Source organism: Cherax quadricarinatus, chromosome 14, assembly GCF_038502225.1.
Source record: "Cherax quadricarinatus isolate ZL_2023a chromosome 14, ASM3850222v1, whole genome shotgun sequence".
Lineage (NCBI taxonomy): Eukaryota > Metazoa > Arthropoda > Malacostraca > Decapoda > Parastacidae > Cherax > Cherax quadricarinatus.
In genome coordinates this window covers 12,747,432-12,775,231 of record NC_091305.1, presented here as the reverse complement: position 1 = coordinate 12,775,231, position 27,800 = coordinate 12,747,432, and the positions used below count along the sequence as shown (strand labels likewise).

Below are 27,800 nucleotides of genomic sequence, written 5' to 3'. Positions count from 1 at the left end.
CATCAGTCTGCCGTACCGAACATGTCTTCCTTCCTGTGCCCACACAAAGCATCCCACGCATTCTGAGTCAGTTTGGTTTTATTTCCCATCGAGTGAGCATTCCCCTGCACGTTCATCCGAAACATTTCGTAACAATTCATTTTTGTTTGTGTTTGTTTATTGAGTGCGACTGCCAAATAAGCCACCATGGGGCCAAAGAAAGTTCCAAGTGCCAGCCCTGTGATAAAGAAGGCGAGAAACACAACAGAATTCAAAAAAGAACTTGTAGCAAAGTACAGGGTTGGATGTGAGTGGCCAGGATGTGGAAGAGTTGGTGGACGACCACAGGGAAGAGCATGTGTGCAAAGTGGAGTGAGTTGCAAAGTTTTGTGGAGATATATCACCCTAACAAAGCTGTTGCATGCTGTGTCTGCAACATGTTCAATGACAATGCCTTGTCCCATTTTAGGCAAATCTTAAAGAGATGCCAGAAACAGACCTCTCTGGACAGATTTTTTGTGTGACAGGGGTCCAGTGAGAGTAAAAGACAAATCAGGGAAGTAACCCCGGATACGGACTTGATACCTGAAGTCCTTATGGAGGGGGATTCCCCTTCCAACTAATTATCTCTCCTCCCTCTCCCCTTCTTGCATCTTCCATACACCAACAAGTCTTCAATACAGGTAAAAGTGATATTAAATGTTCATTTATTCATTTCATTAGTTCTTTATATTTATTTCTTATTGTTTTCTTTATGTAAAACTATATTCTCTATAAAATGTATTTTTTGTTAATACTTTTGGGTGTCTGGAACGGATTAGGATTTACATTACAGCCTCTCCTCACTTAGCGACGTATTCGTTTACCAACGCCTCAGACTTACAATGGGCTCTCTGACCGGTATTTATACCTAAATAATGTATATTAGAGCCGATTTCCTTATTCTATATAATTCAATATACAGTACACTACTGTATAAATATTTAAAAATATACCAGAAATGTTATAAATGGTGCAAAGGTGACATTACAACAATATCAAAGATGGTTGACACAAACTCACTACAATTATAGTATGCTCCTCACTTAGTGATAAATTCGTTTAACGACATGGTCTTAGTAATGGAACTCCGTCATTAAGTGAGGAGAGGCTGTATTTCTTACGGGAAATATTGGTTCAGTTTTTGTCGAATTCGGTTTTCGTCACTTTCTGGAACGAATTAATGACGAAAACCAAGGTTCCATTGTAGTTCATTTGTTTTGTGCATTTTTTTTTTTTTTTGTATAATTTGCTAGACTGAACAAGACCACCATATAATGATCAAAGTCAAACAACCAACTGCCAGATAACTGATGACCTGTAATTATAACTTCAATATTTATGCAGTAATCCCTCCAAATTCATGGGGATACATTCATAAGATCTCGCAGAATCAAGAATCCTAAAACACCATCAAATGAACTTCAAATACTATCAAACTGATTTTTTTCATGACTGGTTTTAAGCTAAATGCATCCCTTTTCTACAAATGATCATTTTGTATATGTGTTAACTTTTTTTAAATAAGTCAAGAAATGTGGATCGTTTTTATTTATTCTAGCACTGTGCTATATAGAGGATGGTTTACAAGAAATGCAGTATCAGCAAGATTGACAGCCAATCTTTTATTCCTTTTGTGTTTGTATTGAAGATTTTTAAATCCTTAAATAACTCTCTATTCTCCACTGTAATCTTTTACTCCCTCTTTTTACACCCAAACCCAAATAAGGCCGATAAGTTCTATTATGAATGTCGGTATCACCATACCTTGTACACCCATGGTGCATGTTTCCTTTTTCTGAGGTCACACTGCCTTGCTGGGAGGTAATCAAGGAGACTAAAAGAAATATTAAATATTTTTTCTCAATTATTTTCTGAACCAAATGAATTCTTTTTTTCCTTTTTTTCATATGATCATTATGTGAATGTATGGTATGCTCATGTTTGTTTATATAAAATATATCAAGAAATGCATTTTTTATACTGGCAAAGTACTGGTATCAATATTTTGCCAGCACAAAAATGCATTTCACATGAAAATTATTTATAAACAGCTGTTATTGTTAGAAATTCATTGCAAGGTCATTTATAAGAAAATGCCACAAACTGCTGAAATTTGTCAATGCAGTTGCTGCAAATTTAGAGGGATTGCTCTATCTTGATATGACAAATCCATGTTACAAAGAACACAAGAGATTCTGAAATATTATTCACATGGTCTGCATATGACAGGTATAACAAAGTACAGTACAGTATTTACTTTATATGTGAAAAATTAAGAACTGTGCAGTGGCGGCTCGTGTAAAGGCACTGCAGAACTGCAGCACCCCCTTTTTTCACTCAATATAATCAATAACATTCAACATAATGAGTCTTTTTTTTCTATAATTCTTTCTTTTTTTTTTTAACAAGTCGGCCATCTCCCATCAAGGCAAGGTGACCCAAAAAGAAAGAAAATTCCCAAAAAGAAAATACTTTCATCATCATTCAACACTTTCACCTCACTCATACATAATCACTGTCTTAGCAGAGGTGCCCAGATACAACAGTTCAGAAGTATATATAAAGATATATAACATATCCCTCCAAACTGCCAATATCCCAAACCCCTCCTTTAAAGTGCAGGCATTGTACTTCCCATTTCCAGTACTCAAGTCAGACTATATATTTATACTTGTACATTACATAATTCTTAAGCTTAATGTCAGTTGCCATCTCCTAGTACATGAAAAAATTGCAAAAATCCTTGTATGGAACTGTGCGGTTCACAGTTCCAGTAACTCAGTGTTTGGTTGTTGTGAGCATGTAAACATGTCAGAGATAAGATGCTGCACACTAGGTAGAGAGAGCACTGTCACTGATGCAGTGCCAACCCTGTTGTGCAAGTGTAAGGTAGTGTTTCTTTTTGACTCAGCGACATGTGTTGCGCTTAAAAACTATGTACCATATTCTTAAATGTGATAGAAGTGTAGAATTAGATGATTATTATGCTTCCAGCTATTTTGTTTAATTCATAGTTTTTTCGGTTCTTTTATTTCACACAATATTAAAACAATGGCTAAAAATTTTCTGAAGCAGCATCTCCACTAATTTTAGTCACGAGCCGCCACTGGAACTGTGTATAGGACACTGCAATTTGGGGTATGACGGCGCAAAATATTTTACAAAAAAAAAAATTACCCTCAGAAACAGTGCTACAGTTTAGAATAAAATTAAATAAATCAACAGGAAAATGGGAGGTACTCTGCAAGGTGACTATTCCCAGAGCAACACTACAGTACTAGCAGTAGCTGCTTTCAAATGATTACATCCTATCATGCACTAAAAAGCCATAGCAATGTTACTTTGGATAACATTATGGCAATCCACTGAGATACAAGATTAATGTGTCTTACACGATGGCTCGCAACATGAAAACTTGTATTATGGAAACATATTTAACCCTATTTTCCACGTTAAAAATGTTGAAGTGTGTTTTAAGTCAAAAATTACCTCAACTTCATGTCATTTCACCCTAAATCAGACAGTTTTAGAGTCAAAAGTGTTCCAAAATGGTCAAAACAGCATTACAAAAACAAAAAACACAATACAAAAGGAGTAATAACTCTTAGTTAACTACCAATTGTACGTATGCTGTTAGTACATGTAGTTTGTTTACATTCAATAATTTGTGATGGCAGTGTACAGAAGCATACTGTACCAAAATGACAAGTAGGCAATGAGAGGTCTCATGTCGCACATAACAGCTGGTGTACAGAGTGCCCAGTTTAACCCTTTGACTGTTCTGGTCGTATATATACGTCTTACGAGCCACTGTTTTTGACGTATATATACTCATAAATTCTAGCGGCTTCAAATCAAGCAGGAGAAAGCTGGTATGCCCACATGTGAAAGAATGGGTCTGTGTGGTCAGTGTGCACCATATAAAAAAAATCCTGCAGCACGCAGTGCATAATGAGAAAAAAAACTGACCATTTTTTTTAATTAAAATGCCGACTTTGTGGTCTATTTTCGTATAGTATTTATATTTGGGAGTGGACGTGTCAGTGGATGGGTCTATGAAAGATGAGGTGAATCATAGAATTGATGAGGGGAAAAGGGTGAGTCGTGCACTTAGGAGTCTGTGGAGACAAAGAACTTTGTCCTTGGAGGCAAAGAGGGGAATGTATGAGAGTATAGTTTTACCAACGCTCTTATATGGGTGTGAAGCATGGGTGATGAATGTTGCAGCAAGGAGAAGGCTGGAGGCAGTGGAGATGTCATGTCTGAGAGCAATGTGTGGTGTGAATATAATGCAGAGAATTCGTAGTTTGGAAGTTAGGAGGAGGTGCAGGATTACCAAAACTGTTGTCCAGAGGGCTGAGGAAGGGTTGTTGAGGTGGTTCGGACAAGTGGAGAGAATGGAGCGAAACAGAATAACTTCAAGAGTGTATCAGTCTGTAGTGGAAGGAAGGCGGGGTAGGGGTCGGCCTAGGAAAGGTTGGAGGGAGGGGGTAAAGGAGGTTTTGTGTGCGAGGGGCTTGGACTTCCAGCAGGCATGCGTGAGCGTGTTTGATAGGAGTGAATGGAGACAAATGGTTTTTAATACTTGACGTGCTGTTGGAGTGTGAGCAAAGTAACATTTATGAAGGGGTTCAGGGAAACCGGCAGGCCGGACTTGAGTCCTAGAGATGGGAAGTACAGTGCCTGCACTCTGAAGGAGGGGTGTTAATGTTGCAGTTTAAAAACTGTAGTGTAAAGCACCCTTCTGGCAAGACAGTGATGGAGTGAATGATGGTGAAAGTTTTTCTTTTTCGGGCCACCCTGCCTTGGTGGGAATCGGCCAGTGTGATAATAAATAAATAAAATTTATGGTTGAATTCTTGTTTTCTTGGTCTCATTTGATAGAATGGAAAACATATAGAAATAGAGGTGATTTTGATTGGTTCTACTATGAAAAAGAACCTTGAAATGGAGCTCAAAGTAGGGGAAATGTTTGATTTTTGCTGATGTTCAAAAGTAAACAAATGATGTCATTTTCCAATAAATGTCCAAGTAGCCATTCGAATATGCAGTCATGAATGGGTTGACATTATTTATACAATTATTACAATACTGCAGTAGTCTGCATAACAGTAAATCTTCTATTTTTTGTTTGAATAAAAAATCAAAATAGAAAGCAAGAGTAATATCAGAGGGGCCTGGAGACGTGACTGATGAACAAAGAAAATGTTATTTTAGAGCCAGGAATGTCTGCATTGTTCATTCTGGACCCTATTTTGAAATGGGCATATTTTTTAATTCTCGTCAAATAGGCCAAATTGCAAATTTCTGACCATGTTATTGGGTAGTTGAAATTGGTAAATGGGCAGTTTCTTGTACTTAATCGATAGAAAAAATGGAGTTCTAAAGAAATAGCTATGAGTTTGGTCGACTGGAACAATGGAATTAGCCGAAAATAGCTCTCAAAGTGGGCAAAATCGTCTATTCGTAAATATCGCCAAGGTAGCTAACTTCGCAATAGCGTAATTCCGTCAGTTTTCCATCAAATTTTGTTCTTTTTATGTCATTACAATCAGGAAAAGATTCTTTATCATTTTATAAGAAAAATTTTTTTTTTTTTTTGGAAATTCTGCGACACCAGGAGACACCTCAGGATTTGGGGTTGCGACAGTCAAGGGGTTAAACACTGATGTTTACACAAAAACACTATTGTTGTTCCACCACCAGCTTCCTACCAGCAAACAGGGTGTGGAAGTTGCACAAGGATGACTTATTCATTCCAAATTTATTACAATTTCATGATACTAAACGTCAAATTCAGCCACAAAGCACACTAAGTGTATTGAACCCAGGATAACCCAGTAAAGTCAATGTGAATAATTTCCATGTTTTGAGGAGTATTACACTCCAAAACAATTGTAATACATGTATTATAAATACTGTATTCATTTTACATTGCTTTAGAAGACCAAAATAGTAAAAAATATAAAGTAAAAAAATCAGTTATACAGTACAGTAGGGCCCCGCTTTATGGCATTTCATCTTACAGCATTCCGCTAATGTGGACATTTCAAATTATGACCAAAACTTGCTATATGGCTCCCCCTACCCGACTTTCTAATATGGTCACCACACGCCACCTGGTTTGTCTACATTCTCCGTGAGCACATCTCTCCATTATGTCTGGAAACTTTCCAAAATTTCAAGTGTTTTAACCCATTCAGGGTTGGTGCCATACTAGTACGGCTTGCATGCCAGGGTTGGTGCCGTACTAGTACGCATAAATTCTAGCTTCTTCAAATCTAGCGAGGGAGAGCTGGCAGCTCTACATATAAAAGAATGGGTCTATGTGGTCAGTGTGCACAGTATAAAAAAATTCTGCAGTACACAGTGCATAATGAGAAAAAAAAAACTTTGACCATGTTTTAGGTTTAAAACAGCAACTTTGCACTGTATTTTCGTATGGTATGTATGGTTGTATTGTAGTTTTCCTGGTCTCATTTTATAGAATGGAAGACATCTTACAGAAATTGAGATGATTTTGATTGGTTTCACAAAGAAAAGTGCCTTGAAATTGAGCTCAAAGTAGCAGACATGTTCGATTTTTGCCAAAGTTCAAAAGTAAACAAATCATGCCACACGTCCAATACACATCAACTGGCGAGTCTAATATTCTTTCACAAGTGCGCTAATATTATTTATACCATTTCTACACTAATGCAGAAGTCTGCATAACAGTAAATCTTCTATTTTTTTGTGAGAATAAGCAAAAGGAATGTAAGAGAGGCATGGGGACATGACTAATGAACAGAAAAATTGTTATTTTAGTGCCAGGAATGCTTGTCTTGCTTATTCTGGACCATATTTGGGAATTAGCATCTTTTGAAATTTGTGTGAAATTGGCAAAATTGCCAATTTCTGACCACTTTACTGGATAGTTGAAATCGGTAAATGGATGGTTTCTTGTACTCATTCGATAGAACAAATGGAGTTCTAGTGAAATAGTTATTTTTTTTGTCGACTGGTACATTGGAATTGGCCCAAAATAGAACTCAAAGTGGCCGAAATCGCCGAAGCGTAAACATCAAGACGGCTAACTTCGCAAGAGCATAATTCGGTAAGTTTTCCATCAAATTTCATACTTTTGGTGTCATTATGATTGGGAAAAGGTTCTCTACCATTTCATAAGAATTTTTTTTTTTTTTTTTCGAAAAATTTTCGACCCTGAAAACAAGTTTAGGAGAGGGCCTGCCGACCCTGAAAGGGTTAAAGTTATTGCATATTTTATATGAACGTACTCTGATAATTATGTACAGATTTCCCTCCACATTCACAAGGATTAGGGGATCAAGAACCTTGTGAATGTTGAAAAATCACAAATGTCTGGTGCACAAACAGATTGTAGGGAAATATAATAATACCATTTACTTAGCCTAACAATACTGCTTCCTTAACCTACTGAACTATGAACAATCATAAAACACATGAAAACATTGTAAAATATTGTACTAGTGCCAGCCCTTTGGTAAAGGTGAGAAAGACTATAGAATTTAAGAAAGAACTCATAGCAGAGTACCAAAGTGGAGGAAGAGAGAGGGGAGAATGTGCCTTCTTCAGTGATTCAGTGATTCTACAATATGTACCATACTAAAGCAGCATGAGTCGATAAAGGCTACAGCGCCAGCCAGCGATAAAGTGTAGGATTAACAGTGTAGCAAGTAAGTTAAACTATTATTCGATAGAAAAAGGACACCATGAACCTAACTCCTCCAATGTTGTTAGAGTTATATAGGGCAACTGAGAACACCTCCATCTCTACCGCCTCTGCTGCCGCCATCACCACCACTATGTAAGGCTTATGCTCTCAGTGGCCCTTACACACCCAATAACACCAACACAGCAACACTCGTGATGTACTAAATGACATATTTTATTCATTCTAGAGTATATGATATGTTTCTATGTTATTAATATTGTTTATTATGTCATATTAGATGAATTGTGATAGATAAATAAACTGTAGAGCTGATATTAGCGTCGTATTGAAGGACTATCTTGTCCTATTTCCAAACAAACTCTGCCACCGCCACAATTCCTAACATACGAAATGACATACTGTATTTTAAATACAGTGGTCCCTCGTTTTTCGTAATTAATCTGTTCCTGAAGGAGCTACTATAAACGAAATTTACAATTTGCGAATCAATTTTCCCCATAAGAAATAATGTAAATACAATTAATCCGTTTCTGACACTCAGAAGTATTAAAACAAAAAAATTTTTACATGAAATATACATGTAGTACATAAACAATATAATGGGAAATGATGAATGAAACATTAACAGCATAACACTTACCGTACTTTTCTCCAACTATCAGAGCCACCAATGCTCCTATGATGACCTAGTTACAAGCAAAACTGCACTACCCAACGTAGCACCCAGAATGACCAAAGATTACCAACAGTGAAACCTACAAATCGAAAATATTAGAGATCAAAGGAAGACTGCCCACAAACCGAAAGCAACACCCTGCTGCCAGCCGAACAACGTAACCCTAAGCTTTGTATAACTACAACTTCTTAACTACAACAATTCCTGTAGTATTATGAGGCGCAATCTAAGAGGAAACAGCACCAAGGCCAGCAAGAAAACACCGAAAAATCAACTATTCAACAAGTGTAGCCAGGAGGACGCCGGCCCAGCAACCACCCCACTCACCACCGCTCAAGGCGACACCACAACAATAACAACAAACATGGCTGCCACCAGCCCATCCTCCCCTCTCTTCCCCGGATTCAACCTACCAAGTAGTCTCTCAGGTATGACCAACGATCCAGATACCTTAAAGACATGCATCTCCAACTTAGTTATTGAAAATATGAATCTTCGAGAGACACTAACAAAACAAGACACCAGGATGACACAACTCGAGAACAAAATCCTCAGTCTTGAACAAAAGTTATCAACATCTCTATCTATATCTATCTCTATATCTATCTATCTATCTCTATCTATATCTATCTCTATATCTATCTATATATCTATCTATAGCTATCTATATCTATCTCTCTCTCTCTCTCTCTCTCTCTCTCTCACACATGCACACACACACACACACACACACACACACACACACACACACACACACACACACACACACACACACATGTAGTGGAGGCAGGATCCATACATAGCTTTAAGCAGAGGTATGATAAAGCTCACGGTTCAGGGAGAGTGACCTAGTAGCGATCAGTGAAGAGGCGGGGCCAGGAGCTCGGACTCGACCCCCGCAACCTCAACTAGGTGAGTACAACTAGGTGAGTACACACACACACACACACACACACACACACACACACACACACACACACACACACACACACACACACACACACACAAAGAATTTTTTTCCAGGGATCCCACAGTTTAACCCTTAAACGGTCCAAACAGATCAACGTTCAAATCCATAGTGCTCCAAAAGTAGATCTACATATTTTCAAATATAACAAAAAAAAATGTAGATAAAATATTTTTTTACACATTTTCAAATGTAAAACAAGAAAGAAGATCTACATTTTTTTACATACTTTCACATTAAGGGTTAAAGGTTAACAATTAATAACTCACCCTGAAGTATAGATAAGAGTGCCTCCACCTCCATTTGACGGGCTCTCTGCATGCATTTCTTTAGGCATGATATTTTTTTCTTTTGCTTGCCTTCTTTTTGCTTTCCACGTTTTACAGGTGTAGCTCCTTTTGCCTGGAACAGGACTCAAGACTCAGTATGTGGATAAAATACTGTAATTGTAAGTGAAAGTTAATGAACAAATGATAATAGAAAGAGAGTCACAGTTGGTAACAAATTAAAGGACATAATCATGCAAAATACTATACATGGGCTTTTTACAGACATACCTGTATACATATGCAAAATAACTGATGTGAAATGGGGGTGTTAGGAGATAAATGTGAGATACAGTACTTAAATAGTACACAGATATTACAACTTTGGATTAACAATTTGTGTACAGAGTAAAAACCTAGATTTTTTTTTTTAACAAGTCGGCCATTTCGCACCGAGGCAAGGTGACCCAAAACGAAAGAAAAAACTTTCATCATTCAAAACATTCACCTAGATATACACAGCATTTTGGGCATGACTAGCTCTCAGTATTCTTTAGAGAAAAACAGCTTAGAGCATGCAGTCATAGCTCCTAAAGCATGCATCCATAAATCATGCAACCTTAAAGCAGGCAGCCTTAGCTCCTTTGCACAAGGAAGGTAGTAGAGCACAAGCCAAAAATTACAAACCAGTAGCCCTAACATCCCACATCGTAAGTCTTCAAATTACAAACTTTATGGAACAGCACAATCTGCACAACCCAAGCCACCACAGCTCTAAAACTGGAAGATCATGCTTGCCACAACTGCTAAACCACTACAACAGAATTACGGAGGTACTGAAAGAAAAACCAAAACACAGATGTCATTGCTACGGTTTTTAGTCATTCACACAGACTTCTCAGGTCTTAATTTTAAACTTCCATAGCCCAAAATCGTTTCTAAGTCCTGTTAAAATAAGAGGGACTGTAACCACCCCTTTGAAATCATCAGGTTCACTATATATTACCAGGTCGGGGAAAAAAAAATTAAAACGCACCAGCCATCTCCCATCGAAGCAGAGTAACCTAAAACAGAAAAATGAAAGTTTTTCTTTTTACATGTAGTAATACAGGAGAGGGGGTTACTATCCTCTTACTCCTGGCACAGCAAGGTCTAGGGGTAATTTTAAAACACATTATTATTACCATGAAAATACGTAGGTTAAAGCATATATAAAAATCAATTTTATATCCTATAAAAATATATGTACACAAATCCCCTTTCCTACAGCTCCAGATACACAACAAGACTATCAATTTCACAATTCACTGGACTATCCTTAAAAAATCCAGCCTAAGACCCAGTATAAACACTACCACATTTTTAAACAAATCCTCTCCCAGATGCCTCGTACAGGGTCTTTATATACTGGAAATATAAACACATATGCAGTATAATGTGATCCTTTATTGACTACGTTTCGCCCACACAGTGGGCTTTTTCAAGTCACAAACAGATCTACCTGGGGTGGAAGGGACGCGAGTATTTATAGTCAGGTTCAGAATGCTGAGGTCAGGTGGAGAATGCTGCATCTGATGATGTACCGAGTGGGGTTATAGAGTCTAAAATTTTGGGTAGCTTGGAAAGGAGATTGGATAAGCTTGTGAGCAGACCTTCTACAGTGTTCTTCCATTCCTGTGTTCTTATGTAGGTCTGCTCACAAACTTATCCAATCTCCTTTCCAAGCTACCCAAGATTTTAGACTCTAACCCCACTCGGTACATCATCAGATGCAGCATTCTCCACCTTACCTCAGCATTCTGAACCTGACTATAAATACTCGCATCCCTTCCACCCCAGGTAGATCTGTTTGTGACTTGAAAAAGCCCACTGTGTGGGCAAAATGTAGTCAATAAAGGATCACATTATACTGCATATGTGTTCATATTTCCATTGTGTCGGTATTTTATACCATTTATTTCCGTCTTTATATACTACAGCAACTTTGGGGGTAACTTTAGTGTACTCAAACATACAAACAAAATCTACTTCCTTGGAAAACTTCAAAAAAAATCTTCCCAGCAGTCACAGAGGTGGTCACCCAGCTTCACCAGCAAACTAGAGGGATGGGGGAAGAACAGTAGGGGAGAGAGAGAGAGAGAGAGAGAGAGAGAGAGAGAGAGAGAGAGAGAGAGAGAGAGAGAGAGAGAGAGAGAGAGAGAGAGAGAGAGAGAGAGAGAGAGAGAGAGAGAGAGAGAGAGAGAGAGAGAGAGAGAGAGAGAGAGAGAGAGAGAGAGAGAGAGAGAGAGAGAGAGAGAGAGAAAGAGAGAGAGAGAGAGAGAGAGAGAGAGAGAGAGAGAAAGAGAGAGAGAGAGAGAGAGAGAGAGAAAGAGAGAGAGAGAGAGAGAGAGAGAGAGAGAGAGAGAGAGAGAGAGAGAGAGAGAGAGAGAGAGAGAGAGAGAGAGAGAGAGAGAGAGAGAGAGAGAGAGAGAGAGAGAGAGAGAGAGAGAGAGAGAGAGAGAGAGAGAGAGAGAGAGAGAGAGAGAGAAAGAGAGAGAGAGAGAGAGAAAGAGAGAGAGAGAGAGAAAGAGAGAGAGAGAGAAAGAGAGAGAGAGGAGGACCAGTGTCGGAAGAAAAAGGAACTTGACAGACAGGGCCACCTGTTTAGAGACCTGTTCTCAGAACAAACCAGCAGGATCTCTGAATTGGTAAACACTCTCACACGTCACTCACTCAGCTACTCCTATCCCAGCCCAGCAGGTGGGATTGGGCCTTATACAAGACCACAGACCTACATCCCTGCAGCTGCCTCAGTACCCTACCTCTCTCAAGGGCAGGCACCTTACATTCCTACACACGCACCACCTCAAGCTGACCACTTCATCATGAGAAGCCAGTCTATCAGCATCCTGTCGGCCAACATTAGAGGTTTCATTACTAATGTTGGAGAGCTCACATAGCTTTGTGAACACTCGGACGTCCCGACATGATAGCTGTTGTTGAAACATTTTTGGATGACAGGACTCCAGAAAATTTTGCAAGAATTGCTGGCTACACCTCATGGATGAGAAGAGACAGGCAAGGGCAAGGAGGTGGTGTTGCTGTGTGCTTCTCTAAAAGTGTTCATGCCCAGCACATAGATGTTGCCACCCTACACATCTTGAAATGATGTTCTTCAAGCTCTGTATAAACACTAGTACCTCTGTACTAGCATGTGCAATGTACAGACCTCAGTGGCAACATGCAGACCCTATCAACTTCCTAATGGAAAATATTGACTCCCTTCTGCTACAACACAACTGTCAACATATTATAATTGTTGGTGACCTCAACCAGCACCTTATACAGAGGGACTTTGATGACCTTCTTGCAGTGTTTGACATGAGAAACTTTGTTGATTTCCCTACTCATATCTCTGGCTCCTCCCTTGACCCAGTAGTGAGTGATCTGGCAGAAGGCATAGTCACTTGTCAACCCCTCGGGTACGTTGGATCGCCTGACCACAAGGCTGTTTTTACCACACTTAAGATCCCAACAGAACGAGGTGAGGAGTCCACACGCACAACCTGGCTATGGGAAAGAGGTAATTGGCCAGCCCTTTGCTCTGAGCTCGCCACCACCGACTGGAATGCTCTTCTCCGGGGATGTTGACAACCAAGTGAAAGCCTTCACTGGACACATCCTTAATCTGCAACAAGAACACATTCCTCACCGGCAATATGTGACAAAGCCTACAGATCAGCCTTGGTTTGGCTTTCGTTGTAGAGAGGCTGCTACTGCTAAGTACAAAACATGGCGAAGGTATAAGAGACATCCTACCACCTATAACAGGAACTTGCACATGCAAGCCTGTAGGCATATGGGTGATGTTCAAAAGTGGGCCATTGCTAAATGGGAGTTGGACACTAAAAGAAAGTTAGCATCAGGTAGGGTAGGCTCCAAAACCTGGTGGTCCCTGGTCAAGGACAGACAAGGTTATCTGCCTGATGAACTTATTCCACCTCTAAATCGACAGGATGGGACCACCTCTACTAGTAGTCAAGAGAAAGCGGACCTCTTTGCTGAACACTTTGCTACCAAAATGCAAGTTCCTGATCCAGCAAGGGACCCTCCTTGGCTAGCTGCAAGAACTGTATCAAAACTGTCAGGGGTGACAATAAGGCAGGAGGAGGTGCATTTCCTTCTTAAATCACTTGACCAAGAAAAGGCTGTGGGCCCAGACAAGTTGAGCCCAAGATTGTTGAGAAGATGTGCAGACCAGCTAGCAGCACCTCTAACTCGCATCTTTCAGCACTGCCTAGTACAGTGCAAATGGCCCTCTCCATGGAAAGAGGCAAATGTAGTCCCTGTTCACAAAAAAGAAGAGCAGAGCAGAAATCAGCAACTACAGACCAGTGTCACTCCTGTCAATCACTGGTAAGATCCTTGAGACAATAATCTCAAGACAAATGACAGATTTTTTTGACTACCACTCACTACTTTGTGATCGTCAATATGGCTTCAGGAAAGGTTACTCTGCTGATGATCTGTTGTTAAACCTCTCCACTAAGTGGCACCAGTCACTGGATGAATCCAAAGTCAGCTGTGTGGTAGCACTGGACATTGCTGGCGCTTTTCGGCCGGGGGTGTGGCACCAGGGCCTCTTAGCAAAACTTCAAGCACTGGGAATTGCAGGCTCTACGCTATGTCTCCTCAGTGATTACCTTCATGGTAGATCTCTAAGTGTAGTCCTCAATGGAGCGGAATCAGCAAGACATCCTATTGGGGCAAGCGCCCACAAGGAAGTGTGCTGGGTCCACTGTTATGGAATGTCTACTTCAACGACCTTCTTCATCTCATCCCAGAATCACATGCATATGCAGGATCGACTGTACACTGACATTCACTTATCCAAGAGAAGAAATGCCAGCTGCTCTAAGCTACATCAATCACCAGCTGAGAGCTATATCAGCTTGGGGAAATAGATGGCAAGTAACATTTGCACCTGAGAAAACGCAAATGATGATCGTCTCTAGGCACCATGATGGTAATGCTGGTGCAGTAGTAAGGATGAATGGGAGGATGTTGGCACCTGGAGAAGAAGTTGATATCCTTGGGGTGAAATTTGACTCAAACTAACCATGAAGAACCATGTTGTAAATCTTGCAAACAAGGCAGCCAGGAAGCTTACAGCACTTGCGTATCTCGCATCTGCTTGACAGTAGGGGTTGCAAGATACTGTACGAGGCACAAGCACGCTCACACCTTGAGTATGCTCCACTTTCTTGGTTTGCCTGTCCCCCTCTCATCTGCGACTGCTTGACAGAGTAGAGAACAGAGCAAGACGCCTCATCTCTCGCCTGGACCCATCCTGGATGGATCTGTCATTTCAGCAGAGCCTTCAACATAGGAGGGATGTGGGTGGCCTTACTGTTATGTACAAGGCCAATATTGTCAAAATACCACACTTGGATCCACTTCGAGGACAGCGCGAAACAAGCTTTTATGCCACAAGACGGGCAGAAAGCAGCAACTTCACTCTGGCTGTACCCTTCTCCAGAACATCACTCCATCTGAGATCATACATACCCAGGATGACTCGAGTATGGAACACATTAGTTCAGCATAATGATGTCAACGAGATAACGTCAGTTGATCAAATGAAAATGCTGGCCCACAGATGGCTCCAACTTCATCCTGTTCCCTACTTGTATGTCTCATAACAATAAAAATGCTTTCAAATGAGCTGATGTAGGTAACAGCTCTTAGCTTGTCAATAAAGTTAGGAAACCTTAACCTGTAAATAGCTTGTCAATAAAGCTAGGGATCCTTAACCTTGTCAAACCATGTGTAGAGAGAGAGAGAGAGAGAGAGAGAGAGAGAGAGAGAGAGAGAGAGAGAGAGAGAGAGAGAGAGAGAGAGAGAGAGAGAGAGAGAGAGAGAGAGAGAGAGAGAGAGAGAGAGAGAGAGAGAGAGAGAGAGAGAGAGAGAGAGAGAGAGAGAGAGAGAGAGAGAGAGAGAGAGAGAGAGAGAGAGAGAGAGAGAGAGAGAGAGAGAGAGAGAGAGAGAGAGAGAGAGAGAGAGAGAGAGAGAGAGAGAGAGAGAGAGAGAGAGAGAGAGAGAGAGAGAGATAGAGAGAGAGAAAGAGAGAGAGAGAGGAGAGAGAGAGAAAGAGAGAGAGAAAGACAGAGAGAGAGAGAAACACAGAGAGAGAGAGAAACACAGAGAGAGAGAGAAAGACAGAGAGAGAGAGAAAGACAGAGAGAGAGAGAAAGACAGAGAGAGAGAGAAAGACAGAGAGACAGACAGCCAGAGACAGAGAGACAGAGAGACAGACAGACAGAGACAAACAGAGACAGAGAGAGACAGAGACAGGCAGACAGACAGAAAATATAAGAAAGAAATAGCACTGCAGCAGGCCTACTGGCCCATGCTAGGCAAGTCCAAGATGCCTACAAAAAACATAAACACCATTTATTATTGTGGACTGTCAGTATATAAATGGATTAAATCCCATGAAAATACAAGATAAACATACCTTGACAGTCCACAACAACCCAAGTTATTATAAACTATTTAAGTGTTAGAACACAAATAGTTAATTCATGCACTAATAATACCAATCCATACAAATCAGCCAGAACTCTGCTGGTATCCACATAAATGATATAAAAAGATTTTGCAAAGCTGTTCAATAAATGTGATCATGGGGTGATTACACACAAAATGCAGGCCACAGGCATAACAGGAAAGGTAGGCAGATGGATTTTCAAGCTTCTAACAAACAGAACACAAAGAACAAAAAAGGCAAAATACCATGACTGGAGCAATACACAAATAACCCGCACATCTGAGAGGAGCTTACGACGACATTTCAGTCCGACTATTTGTCAATGCCTTTAATAATCTGGCCCCTTCCATTTAAAGCTGAATGAGAATCTAACTTTTTGCTTCCTTTCCTTGATGTTCATGTCCACAACTCGAATATGGGTGTTGCCTTTTCCGTGTATCAAGCCTATGCACAGTGGCATGTGCATTCACTACTTTTCTTATCATGCTTCCTCTGTCAAGAAAAGTGTTCTTATTTCTCTCTCTGTGCTCTCCACATTTGTGACCCTCAGTTCCTTGAACTGGAAATTTTCACTTTTCGTAATTCATTCTCTCATCTTCGCTACCCTTCCCATTTCATAAACTCTGCCTTCTCACGTGGTAATGGACCTTCTTCTCTCCCAAACTCTCTACTCCTGGGAAATCTCCTGTTCTCTGCCTTCCCTATATTTCCTTAGACATCAAACTTACTTTTTGCCAGACTAACACTGATTGCAACAATCTAGTTTGTACTTCCCCTCCCCTCTCACTAGGCCTCCAGCCTGGTGTTGGGCTACCCCTAACACACTGCCTGTACCATATACCCAATAAACCTTAGGCTTGCCTCCAAATGCGAATACCAATGCATATGCCAAAAGTCTATTATTATTATTTATGCATCAAGCTCTTGCACTCAACATGATGCAACATTATTAATGTTTGATACTAATGATTCACATGAAAAGCTTGATACAAGTGCACGGGAACACAAATGAGGACAGTAAAAGACCTTTGCCTATGGGCTGCAGATGGCAGAACTTGCAATCCTACAATACCACTCCTTGTTTCTTGACCTATTGTAACACAGTCCAGGAGGGATGCTCAAAGTGAAATTACAAATTCAGTGGTCGGAGATATACACCACTTTGTGATCTTAATTAAAAAGAGAGATAATATCAACACTTTGTGATCTTAATTAAAAAGGAGATAATATCTTTACCTTTGTAGGAAGAGATGGTGCAGTTGCTCCTCGTGCATTTTTGCTAGGAGAGCCAACATGTCTGTTTGAAGTTGCCGAATGTTTCCAGGTTACATTATCTGTTGTAGCCTGGACAAATATTCACAGAATAAGATAAAATTAATAACTAATTAAATTCTTTAACCAGATATACAAATACAATATACATGTACATACAAGTAAAAAAATTATTTTTAATTAGTAATTTATTTATTTTATGAATAGAAAAAATGTCACAATACCATAGCTGGTACCTGACTGGTAAATTCAACAAGCTATTAATTAAGATATATACAAAGTCAATTTTCTTACCTCTTCTGTGTCAACTAGATCTCGCCTTTTATTTTTCTTTGATTGCAAAGCAACAGCCATTAAATCCAATTCAATAAGGTCCCTGGTCTTCACCTTTTTCTTCTGAACTGCAGCACAACTGGTTTCTGAGGTACCGTCATTTATCCCTTCTTCAGAAGATAGTTTTATAACCACAACCTTTTTAGAGGGTGCTAAAAGTGCACCACTGTAGCTAGGAACTTCTGGTGATGAAGCACAATCACTCTCTTCACTGCTTTCCTCTTCCAACACCTCAGTGGACTGTGCAGACCACATACATGAATCTAATTTCAAACAAGCACCCTTGGATTTAGTTAAGGCATTTGTACGCTTTTTGATTGCCACTGAAGCTTTCTTCTTTGTACTTTCACAAGATAATGTTCTAGGAGTAATGACACTTTGGTGAGAGAGACTAGGATATTCTTCACTGGATAATAGCAAGCCTGGAAGACGAGAAACTGATGATTTGGCCGAGCGCTTATTACTGGCATTACCAGCAAGAGTAGATTCCAGGAAATCTTTTGTTATAACTCTTACTTTTGAATCCGATTTCATTAAATCCTGAGCCTTTTTAAGTTTCTGTTCCTTTCTCCTCATTTTTTCTTCCTTTCGCTTTTTCCTTAATTCTAAAATTGTTTGCCTAGTGTGCTCACTTTGTAAAGTAGAATCTTTTGTACTTTCTGCTGCAACTGATATTTCATTATTGCTACCATGCCCTGAAACTGATGAACATTTGCCCTGAACATCCTTTTGCACCTCTTCACATTCAGTCTGGCTCACCTTTCTGCTAAACATTTGCAGAGGAGCTTGTCTAGCTGCATCATCAGAATATTTAAGAATTTCTTTCTTTTCTTTATTTTCTCTTCGTCTATGAAATTTATCTGTACTAAACTTTTTTATCTGCAATGCATCCTTTTCATTTTCACTTTTGTCCTTTCCAAATCCTTCTAATTCCCTCTTTCTAACACTGAATCCCAAATTATTTAGTTGCTTAGAATTTCTGTCTCTTTTACTGTCAGCCTTTAAGATTTTTTTCTTTGTGGGCACTGTAGCCCTATCTGCTCGATCACCAGAGTCTTTACTTTTTGTTTGTTTCTTTCTTTCACCCTTTACCTGCCACTGAAAAGGATCAGTTCCTTCAACTTCTGGATTAGGGACATTACCTGTATTTTTATCCTCAGGATTTGCAGAGCTATCCAGGGTAGCCTTTCTTTTTGTGTTAGGTTCTGTTTCTTCGTGTGAAGCTTTTATATTACTAGAAGACAAATTCTGCTCATCCTTGTACTTAATATTAGGCAAATTTTGTTTGTGATCAACAACTTTTGTATTATTGAATTGATCCTTACTCTGCATCTGTTGGCTGCTTGTATCAGAATTTATGTCTATTTCCACCTTCCCCCAATTATCCCATTCCAAAACTTTTTCTTTAATTTCTTTCTCATTAACAACACGAGAGGTAAGTCTCTCCTCATCAGGTTTATGTAGCACTATGACATTCCATGCATTTTTATTTTGAGAATTTTTATCTGAAATGCCATTCATTTTCAATGCCCCACCATTATTTTCTTTTGGGAAATTACCTGAATGAAAATCACTCTTTATCTGGGACGTGGCTTGGGAACGAGTACTACCAAGTGTGGGCCACTGGTCTTCCCGAAACAAGCCCACTTCTGACGGGGTTTGTGATTCTGACTTGCATAATCCACTTACACTACTGTTGCCCTGTAGTACTTTTCCATAGCTGACATTAGCACTGTGCTTAAATGTGGGCAGTACATGAGGACGATGCTTCTCAACTTGCACCGTCAAACGTGTATTGTTCCCCGTTTTACATTCACTACTAGGAGTTACTGGTGATCCACCTCTTCCTTTCTGTACATCATGCTTTTGCTGATAACTATTTTCAGGACGTGCATTTCCTTGAAAAAATCTCATATTAGTTTTTTTATTCCTGTACGTGTTTTGTGTGATTTTATCTGGTGAACTATTGTTAGACCTCCAGTTTTGCTGCCACTTGTCAGCTCCATGGCTGGTATAGCCACCGCTATTTCCCGATTTTATCACCTCTCCACTATTATTACCTTTTTTCTTATATCCATGTCTGTTTAAATTAGGCCTTTCATATACTTCATTTCTTCCCTTAGATGGTGCATTTGTGGATGCAAGCCTCCAACTAAGGGGTTCATCACTTGAACGAGACTGCCCTCTGGAACATTTTGGCAAGCTGCGTGAATAATTTGGCCTTTGCCGGAGTTGTGCCAAATCACGTGCTTGGACACAAGTTTTGCCTTTTAAGCTCTCTCCACCAGCATCTGCATTTGTAGTTTGGATTCCTCTGGGAATAAATTCAGGAACATCCGGAGACAGCATTGTCTGTTGAGGAATATAAATGATTAGTCATACAGGTATTAAAGTCTCTACAGTGATGGTTTTCATTCATCTACAAAGTTGGTATTCCTTACCATTTTTGCAATTTGCCCAGTTTTCCAATTATTAAGATGTGATTTTCTGTTTCTTTTCAATTAACCCAGTACCATACAGTACTATAGCATTATAGAGTAATAAAATATTTAACTTAATAATAGAACTTTTATAATACAGGTACCATCCGACTTACGACCGAGCTTGGTTCCGACCAACCGGTCATAAGTCGAAATGGATGCAAGTCGAATCTTACTACTGAATATCAACATCACATTTTTGTAATGACTTTATTTTATTGTTTTATTTTGGTATTTCATTTTTTACTTTACTTTTCATGCTGTTAGTACTGTATTTTATACTGTAAGGTTTAGGATAAACACTGTGTACAACACAAACAGTTGCTTATTTCTCAGAAATTTGGCATAAAAAACACGGTCGTAAGTAAAGTGGTCGTAAGTCGAGCAGGTCGTAAGTCGGATGGTAGGTGTATACTGTTTCAATACAACCTCTGACACACCACAATATATGAGTAATAATCACAAGTCCATTAAATCAGAAATAAAAATTATATCTGTTTTCTACCTGAGGACAGAATCACCCATGACCTGGCTCTGACCGGGTCTCTCGATTAATAGCCTGGTAATTCAGGTGGGTGGTGCTCACAACATACAGATCAATATTGACACCCCAGTCTGGCTAATAAAGAATTTTATGGAAGGACTTATCATGTTGCCTTTTGAATACAGTTAAATATCTGTTGGTAAGTCCTCTTATAACCTAAGGCAAGATTTTGAAAATTCTTGGACCCTTTATACTAATAATATTGGGCAATCTCTCTGTGTGCCTATCACATCTCCACTTAAGAGCCAGGGAATTTTGCAACATCTGCTATGCTATGATTTTAAGTATTCTCATTAATGTAAATTTGACTGAACTGATACAGGCACTGAAATTTCTCTGAGCATTCTCATGATCTTCAACTTTACCCATTAGAGATTGATGCTCTAACCTAGGGAGCTGCATTCTGTGGACCAAAAGGTGTAGAGACCTGGGACTAGGAGAGGATAGTACAGACAGAGAAAACTGTCAGTAATGAGTACAACCAGTTGAGGATGAAGATGAAAGAGAATGAGTGGAGGGTCTGGAACATCATGAAAAACTCACCTGCAAGGACAGAGATGGATGGATCCAGTAACCAGGTTTGATAGAGGGAAAGTTTAGGAAGAAAGCAGCAGAAGTGGTGGAGGGTGGAGAGAAGATTGGAGAACAGTCATTGTAAATTGAGAAAGAGGAATCATAAGTATTGAAAAATGGATGTCTTTGTCTGGGCATAGGCAAGGTCCAGGTGCAAGCAACCCTCCAAATCCATCCAAGGGGGTATGGGGAAGTGATGGGGCAAAGGGAGGTGAAATAGTAGGGAGAGAAAGGAGAGTGAAGAGGCAACAGGCCTGAAAAAGAAAACCAAGGTGTGTCAGGCAGGGGATGGGGAAAGATAAGGAACCCCTGAAAAAGGGAGAAAGAGGTGACCCTGAGCAGCAATGAGAGATGGTGAAGCTGAAGAGAGTCCTATACTTGCCATGTCAGTGATAGGGAAATTACCCCATTTCAGCCTGCAATGCTTCAACTGAAGTGCAAGAAAATGCTTCCAGAGCCACTAGGAGGGCTATATTCTACAGGACCTCTAGAAAGCATATGGAGTGATAAGAGCTATATACCTCACTTGTAAAAATGGAGGAGGAGGAAGAGATCACACTCTGTGCCCCTAAGTAGAGCCAGGTGCTGGATGGTGCCTCTGGAAGAATGGATAATACCAAAGATGCCCTGGAAGGTAGCAGAGGGAGAGGGGTAAATTCTGACTAGATGAAGTCAGCAACAACCTCTGCTTTACCCAGAGCCAAAAGTGTCACTTGACCCATCCCTTGAGGAGGAAAGGACTGTATCGCACCACAGTCAAGCATGGAGTGGAAAAAATTCCAGGCTCAGCTGGTAGATAAGAATGACAGGAAGGAACAATAGGAGACCAAGGAAGAGCATCACACCTGCAAGAGTGTCTGGTGACATACTACATCTACTGCATGGTACTGGAGTTGAAGAGACCAGGAAAGGGAGAATTGCCAGCAGGGCTAGAGGTGCCTGTGTGTACCCAATGTCTCTTGACAAGCATCTGACGACCAGGACACACAGGAGAAGGGAAAGAGAAGCAATACATTTATATGTGGCTGACCTACTAAATAAAGAAACCCTGGGTTGTTAGACCAAAGGTGTACTGTATACTGCATTTATTTACTGTTAAGTAAGTAAATAAGTTATTATTTAGAGCTCATACATACAGTAATTTTAAACTTTTAAATTTGCTTAATGTGGTACATGTAGAAATTAACCTAAGATAACCCTGTAGTCAAGCTAAGTAACTTATCTTTTAGGGTCTTGGAAAGTAAGTTTATTTAGGCACAGATATACATAAGTACAGTTACACAAATTTAGGTGACTACAATTATCATACACAGCAACATGTGTAAATTAAATAGGATAACCCAAAAATTAAGGTGACTTATTTCCAGTGGGGTCCTTGTAATATCTTATTATTTAAAGCCTAGCTGTAAGATACAATAGAAATCAAATCAGGATTATAATCTGAAAAATTTAAACAGCTAAGTATGTAACTCAACTATGTGAAAATCAGTTACAGTATAACGAGGCACAATAAGAATAGTGAACCAAGAGAGGATCGGCCTACAATAATAGGTACACAAATGTTAATTATACAATAAATCACTCTCCTCCCTTTCTGTAGCTTCATTCATTAGATACCTTTTAGCCCTCTTCCTAAGCTGGCTCATACTAAGACAGGCTTTGACATGCTCAGATAACCCATTCCACTCCTTTATTGCTGTATAATAAAAGGTATTTGAGGCCTGACCACCTACTGTAGGTGGTCACTTTCCCTAGTACCATATTGGCTTTGGTTGCAAACCTTAAACTTCACAGCAAGATATTCTGGACATTGCTTGTGATTAATTATACAAACATGATTTAACTTCAGTTGTTTTACTCTGTCTTCAACATTCAGCATATCCAGTTGTAATTCATCCTGGCCTACATGCTCTCTTAGACCCAGGCCGAGGATGAATCTCACCATTTTGTTCAGGGTGATTTGTAGATTTTTTTTTTCTCTTTTTTTCTTTTTTTTCTTTTTGTTAAAGAGTACCATAAAGAACATGAATAATCTACATGACATTCTATAAAAGCTAGACATAGGGTCCTGTCTGCCTCAGTAGGCAGACACTGTGCCTGTTTATAGAGAAACTTTAGCCTGGCATTCACTTTTGTACTACACTATTCACTATCAATTCTCCTGACATGCTTGGGTCAAAGGAAACTTCAAGATATTTCAATAAAATTACTGAAGTGATGGGTTCCCCATTACACTGGATATTAAAATGAATTACCCTTTTCGGCTAATTTTTCATGCCGAAGAGTATGGCATCTGTTTTCTTGAGGTATGATAGTTTGCTGTCTACTAACCATTTACTGTAAGACTCTAGTTCCAGTGATATTATGTTAGCTATATCCTGCGGGTCTTTACCTGAGACTAGCAGAGCACTGTCATTTGCATAGAACAGAAGCTTAGCACTTAACACTGATGGGCATGTCATTTAAATAATGTAAAAATAGTCAGGGACCCAGAATACTACCTCGAGGAACCTAACAGGAAGTATTCTGGGTCCTTTACTATTCATATGCTTTTAACGACATGCTCATCAGTGTCAAGTGTATGCAATGGTTGTATGCAGATGACATAGACACATAAGATATAGCTAATGTCTAGCCCAAATAAATTCAGAGCAACAAATATATACTGATATGTTGGCTTCATTTTCAAAGTGACTGTACTCAGGTTAAGGTTTCATAATTAGATAAAAATTCTTTATTCAGGTAATGTTGAGAATATCTATTGTTTTATTTGGTTTGTTTCGTGGGAAAAAGTGTTATTACTTTCATGGCTACGGTGGCACAATCATAACACGAATTCTGTATTTAAGCACTAAAAGCTTCATTAACTTTTATAACATGAGATGTTATCTTGCTGCAACACATACACATCATCTTGCTGCATCACACACACATCATCTTGCTGCATGACACACACGTCATCTTGCTGCATCACACACTTATCATCTTGTTGCATCACACACGTCATCTTGTTGCATCACACACACGTCATCTTGTTGCATCACACACACACGTCATCTTGTTGCATCACACACATGTCATCTTGCTGCATCACACACACGTCATCTTGCAGCATCACATACACGTCATCTTGCTGCATCACGTACACGTCATCTTGCTGCATAACATACACGTCATCTTGCTGCTTCACATACATGTCATCTTGCTGCATCACATACACGTCATCCTGCTGCATCACATACACGTCATCTTGCTGCATCACATACACGTCATCTTGCTGCATCACATACACATCATCTTGCTGCATCACATACACATCATCTTGCTGCATCACATACATGTCATCTTGCTGCATCACATACATGTCATCTTGCTGCATCACATACACGTCATCTTGCTGCATCACATACATCAAGACTGGACCTGTGTTCACCCTGAGCACATCACATATGAAAGGCCCCTTGGAGCTAGTGACCACATGGTTCTGAGCATTGAATACATCGTGGAGCTAAAAGTGGAGAGGGTAACAGGAATAGAAAGGGAAAAGACAAACTATAAAAGGGGGACTACACAAGAATGAGAACCTAACTGCAGGAGGTTCAGTGGGAACAGGAGTTGGTAGGAAAATCAGTAAACGAAATGATGAACTTCGTAACAACAAAATGCAAGGAGGCAGAGGAAAGGTTTGTTCCCAACGGTAACAGAAATAATGGGAAGGACAGAATGAGCCCTTGGTTTATCCGAAGGTGCAGGGGGGCAAAAACTAAGTGCACTAGAGAATGGAAAAAGTACAGAAGGCAAAGGACTCAGGAAAATAAAGAGATTAGTCGACGAGCCAGAAACAAGTGTGCACAGATAAGGAGGGAGGTCCAGCGGTAGTATGAAAACGACATAGCATTGAAAGTCAAGTCTGACCCAAAACTGCTTTACAGCCACATCAGGAGGAAGATAACAGTCAAGGACCACATAATCAGGCTGAGGAAAGAAGGTGGGAAGCTCACAAGAAATGACCAAGAAGTATGTGAGGAGCTCAACATGAGATTTCAGGAAGTATTTACAGTGGAGACTGAAAGGACATTGGGAAGACAAAACAGTGGGGTACACTAACAAGGGACATACCAACAAGTGTTGGATGAATTACACACAACTGAGGAGGAGGTGGAGAAGCTCCTAAGTGACCTTGATACCTCAAAGGCAGTGGGACCAGACATCTCTCCGTGGGTCCTTAGATAGGGAGCAGAGACACTATGTGTGCCACTAACCAAAATCTTCAACACTTCCCTTGAAACTGGGTAACTACTTGAAGTATGGAAGAAGGCAAATGTAGCCCCCATCTTTAAGAAAGGAGACAGAAATGAAGCACTAAACTATAGACCAGTGTCACTGATGTGTATAGTATGCAAAGTCATGGAGAAGATTATCAGGAGGAGAGTGGTGGAGCACCTGGAACAGAACAAGATTATAAACGACAGCCAGTACAGATTCATGGAAGGCAAATCCTGTGTCACAAACCAACTAGTTTTATGACAAGGTAACTGAAGTAAGAAATGAGAGGGAGGGGTGGGTTGATTGCATTTTCTTGGACTGTAAGAAGGCCTTCGACACAGTTCTTCACAAGAGATTAGTACAGAAGCTAGAGGATCAGGCACATATAACAGGAAGGGCACTGCAATGGATCAGAGAATACCTAACAGGGAGGCAACAGCGAGTCATGGTCCATGATGAGGTATCACAGTGGGCGCCTGTGACGAACGGGGTCCCACAGGGGTCAGTCCTGGGACCAGTGCTATTCTTGGTATATGTGAATGACATGGTGGAAGGGATAGACTCAGAAGTGTCCCTGTTTGCAGATGATGTGAAGTTAATGAGGAGAATTAAATCAGATGCGGATCAGACAGGTCTACAAAGAGACCTGGACAGACTGGATGTGTGGTCCAGTAACTGGCTCCTGGAATTTAACCCCGCCAAATGCAAAGTCATGAAGATCGGAGAAGGGCAAAGAAGACTGCAGACAGAGTATAGGCTAGGAGGCCAAAGACTGCAAACCTCACTCAAGGAGAAAGATCTAGGAGTGAGTATAATACCAAGTACATCGCCAGAAGCACACATTAACTAGATAACTGCTGTGGCATATGGGTGCCTGGCAAACCTGAGAATAGCATTCCGGTACCTCAGTAAGGAATCGTTTAAGACTTTATACACTGTTCAGCACCAGTGTGGAACCCACACCTGGTCAAACATGTCAAGACATTAAAGAAAGTATAAAGGTTTGCAACAAGGCTAGTTCTGTAGCTCAGGGGAATGTCCTATGAAGAAAGGTTAAGGGAAATCAGTCTGACGACACTGGAGGACAGGAGGGTTAAGGGAGACATGATAACGACATACAAAATATTGCGTGGAATAGACAAGGTGGACAGAGACAGGATGTTCCAGAGAGGGGACACAGGGACAAGGGGTCACAACTGGAAGCTGAAGACTCAGATGAGTCACAGGGATGTTAGGAAGTATTTCTTCAGCCACAGAGTTGTCAGGAAGTGGAATAGTCTGGCAAGCGATGTAGTGGAGGCAGGAACAATACATAGTTTTAAGACGAGGTTTGATAAAGCTCAGGGAGCAGGGAGAGAGGACCTAGTAGCAACCAGTGAAGAGGCGGGGCCAGGAGCTGAGTCTCGACCCCTGCAACCAGAATTAGGTGAATTAGGTGAGTACATCATCTTCCTGCATTACACACGTCATCTTCCTGTATCACACACATATGTTCCTGCATCAGAGCAACATGTCATCTTGCTGCATCATGCAACAACAGCTTAAAAACATTACTGAAGTGCTGACCCAGGTGTCGTCGTCGTCTCCAAGACGTGGTGACTACCAGAGAACGACACGACGGCCATCACAAGTTCCACCTTCAACCCACAGTAACCTTATTCTACCTCCTTAACAACAGTCTTCGTATTAACTATAAGGTAGTGAGGAGCTTCACTCTTCCCTGAAGCTTACGTCTCAGCACTACTGCTGCTGCTGCTGCTGCTGCTGCTGCTCGTCATCAAAACACTGATGACGTCATGAATCCAGCCTGGGCTTCACGAACGATATACCTTTAAGTATTTTTAATAATAATAATAATGAGGCATATACAGTATGTGAGGTGTACATGAGATACATGTCTAGTACATACTGTTACGTATTCGTCACTGGAGACCTGGAGTTTACCTGGAGAGAGTTCCGGGGGTCAACGCCCCCGCGGCCCGGTCTGTGACCAGGCCTCCTGGTGGATCAGCGCCTGATCAACCAGGCTGTTGCTGCTGGCTGCACGCAAACCAACGTACGAGCCACAGCCCGGCTGATCAGGAACTGACTTTAGGTGCTTGTCCAGTGCCAGCTTGAAGACTGCCAGGGGTCTGTTGGTAATCCCCCTTATGTGTGCTGGGAGGCAGTTGAACAGT

At 40.4% G+C, this 27,800-nt stretch overlaps 1 protein-coding gene across 3 annotated transcripts in view; it reads right to left on the bottom strand.

Moving 5' to 3' along the window:
* The window catches only part of Sbp2 (SECIS-binding protein 2), a 33,146-nt gene extending 5,751 nt beyond the window's left edge, over nucleotides 1–27,395 (bottom strand). The window contains exons 1-4 of one of the 3 annotated variants that reach the window (XM_070084863.1): nucleotides 27,355–27,395; nucleotides 17,722–20,112; nucleotides 17,392–17,499; nucleotides 9,630–9,762 (exon numbers count right to left, since the gene is read on the bottom strand). In XM_070084863.1, the coding sequence (XP_069940964.1) occupies nucleotides 9,630–9,762; nucleotides 17,392–17,499; nucleotides 17,722–20,109 (2,629 nt within the window). In that variant the 5' untranslated portion in view covers nucleotides 20,110–20,112; nucleotides 27,355–27,395. Of the gene's footprint in view, nucleotides 1–9,629; nucleotides 9,763–17,391; nucleotides 17,500–17,721; nucleotides 20,113–27,189 lie in introns of all 3 variants that reach the window. The other 2 variants (XM_070084862.1, XM_070084861.1) reach the window with 2 other exon arrangements.
* Between the last annotated feature and the right edge of the window lie 405 nt (nucleotides 27,396–27,800).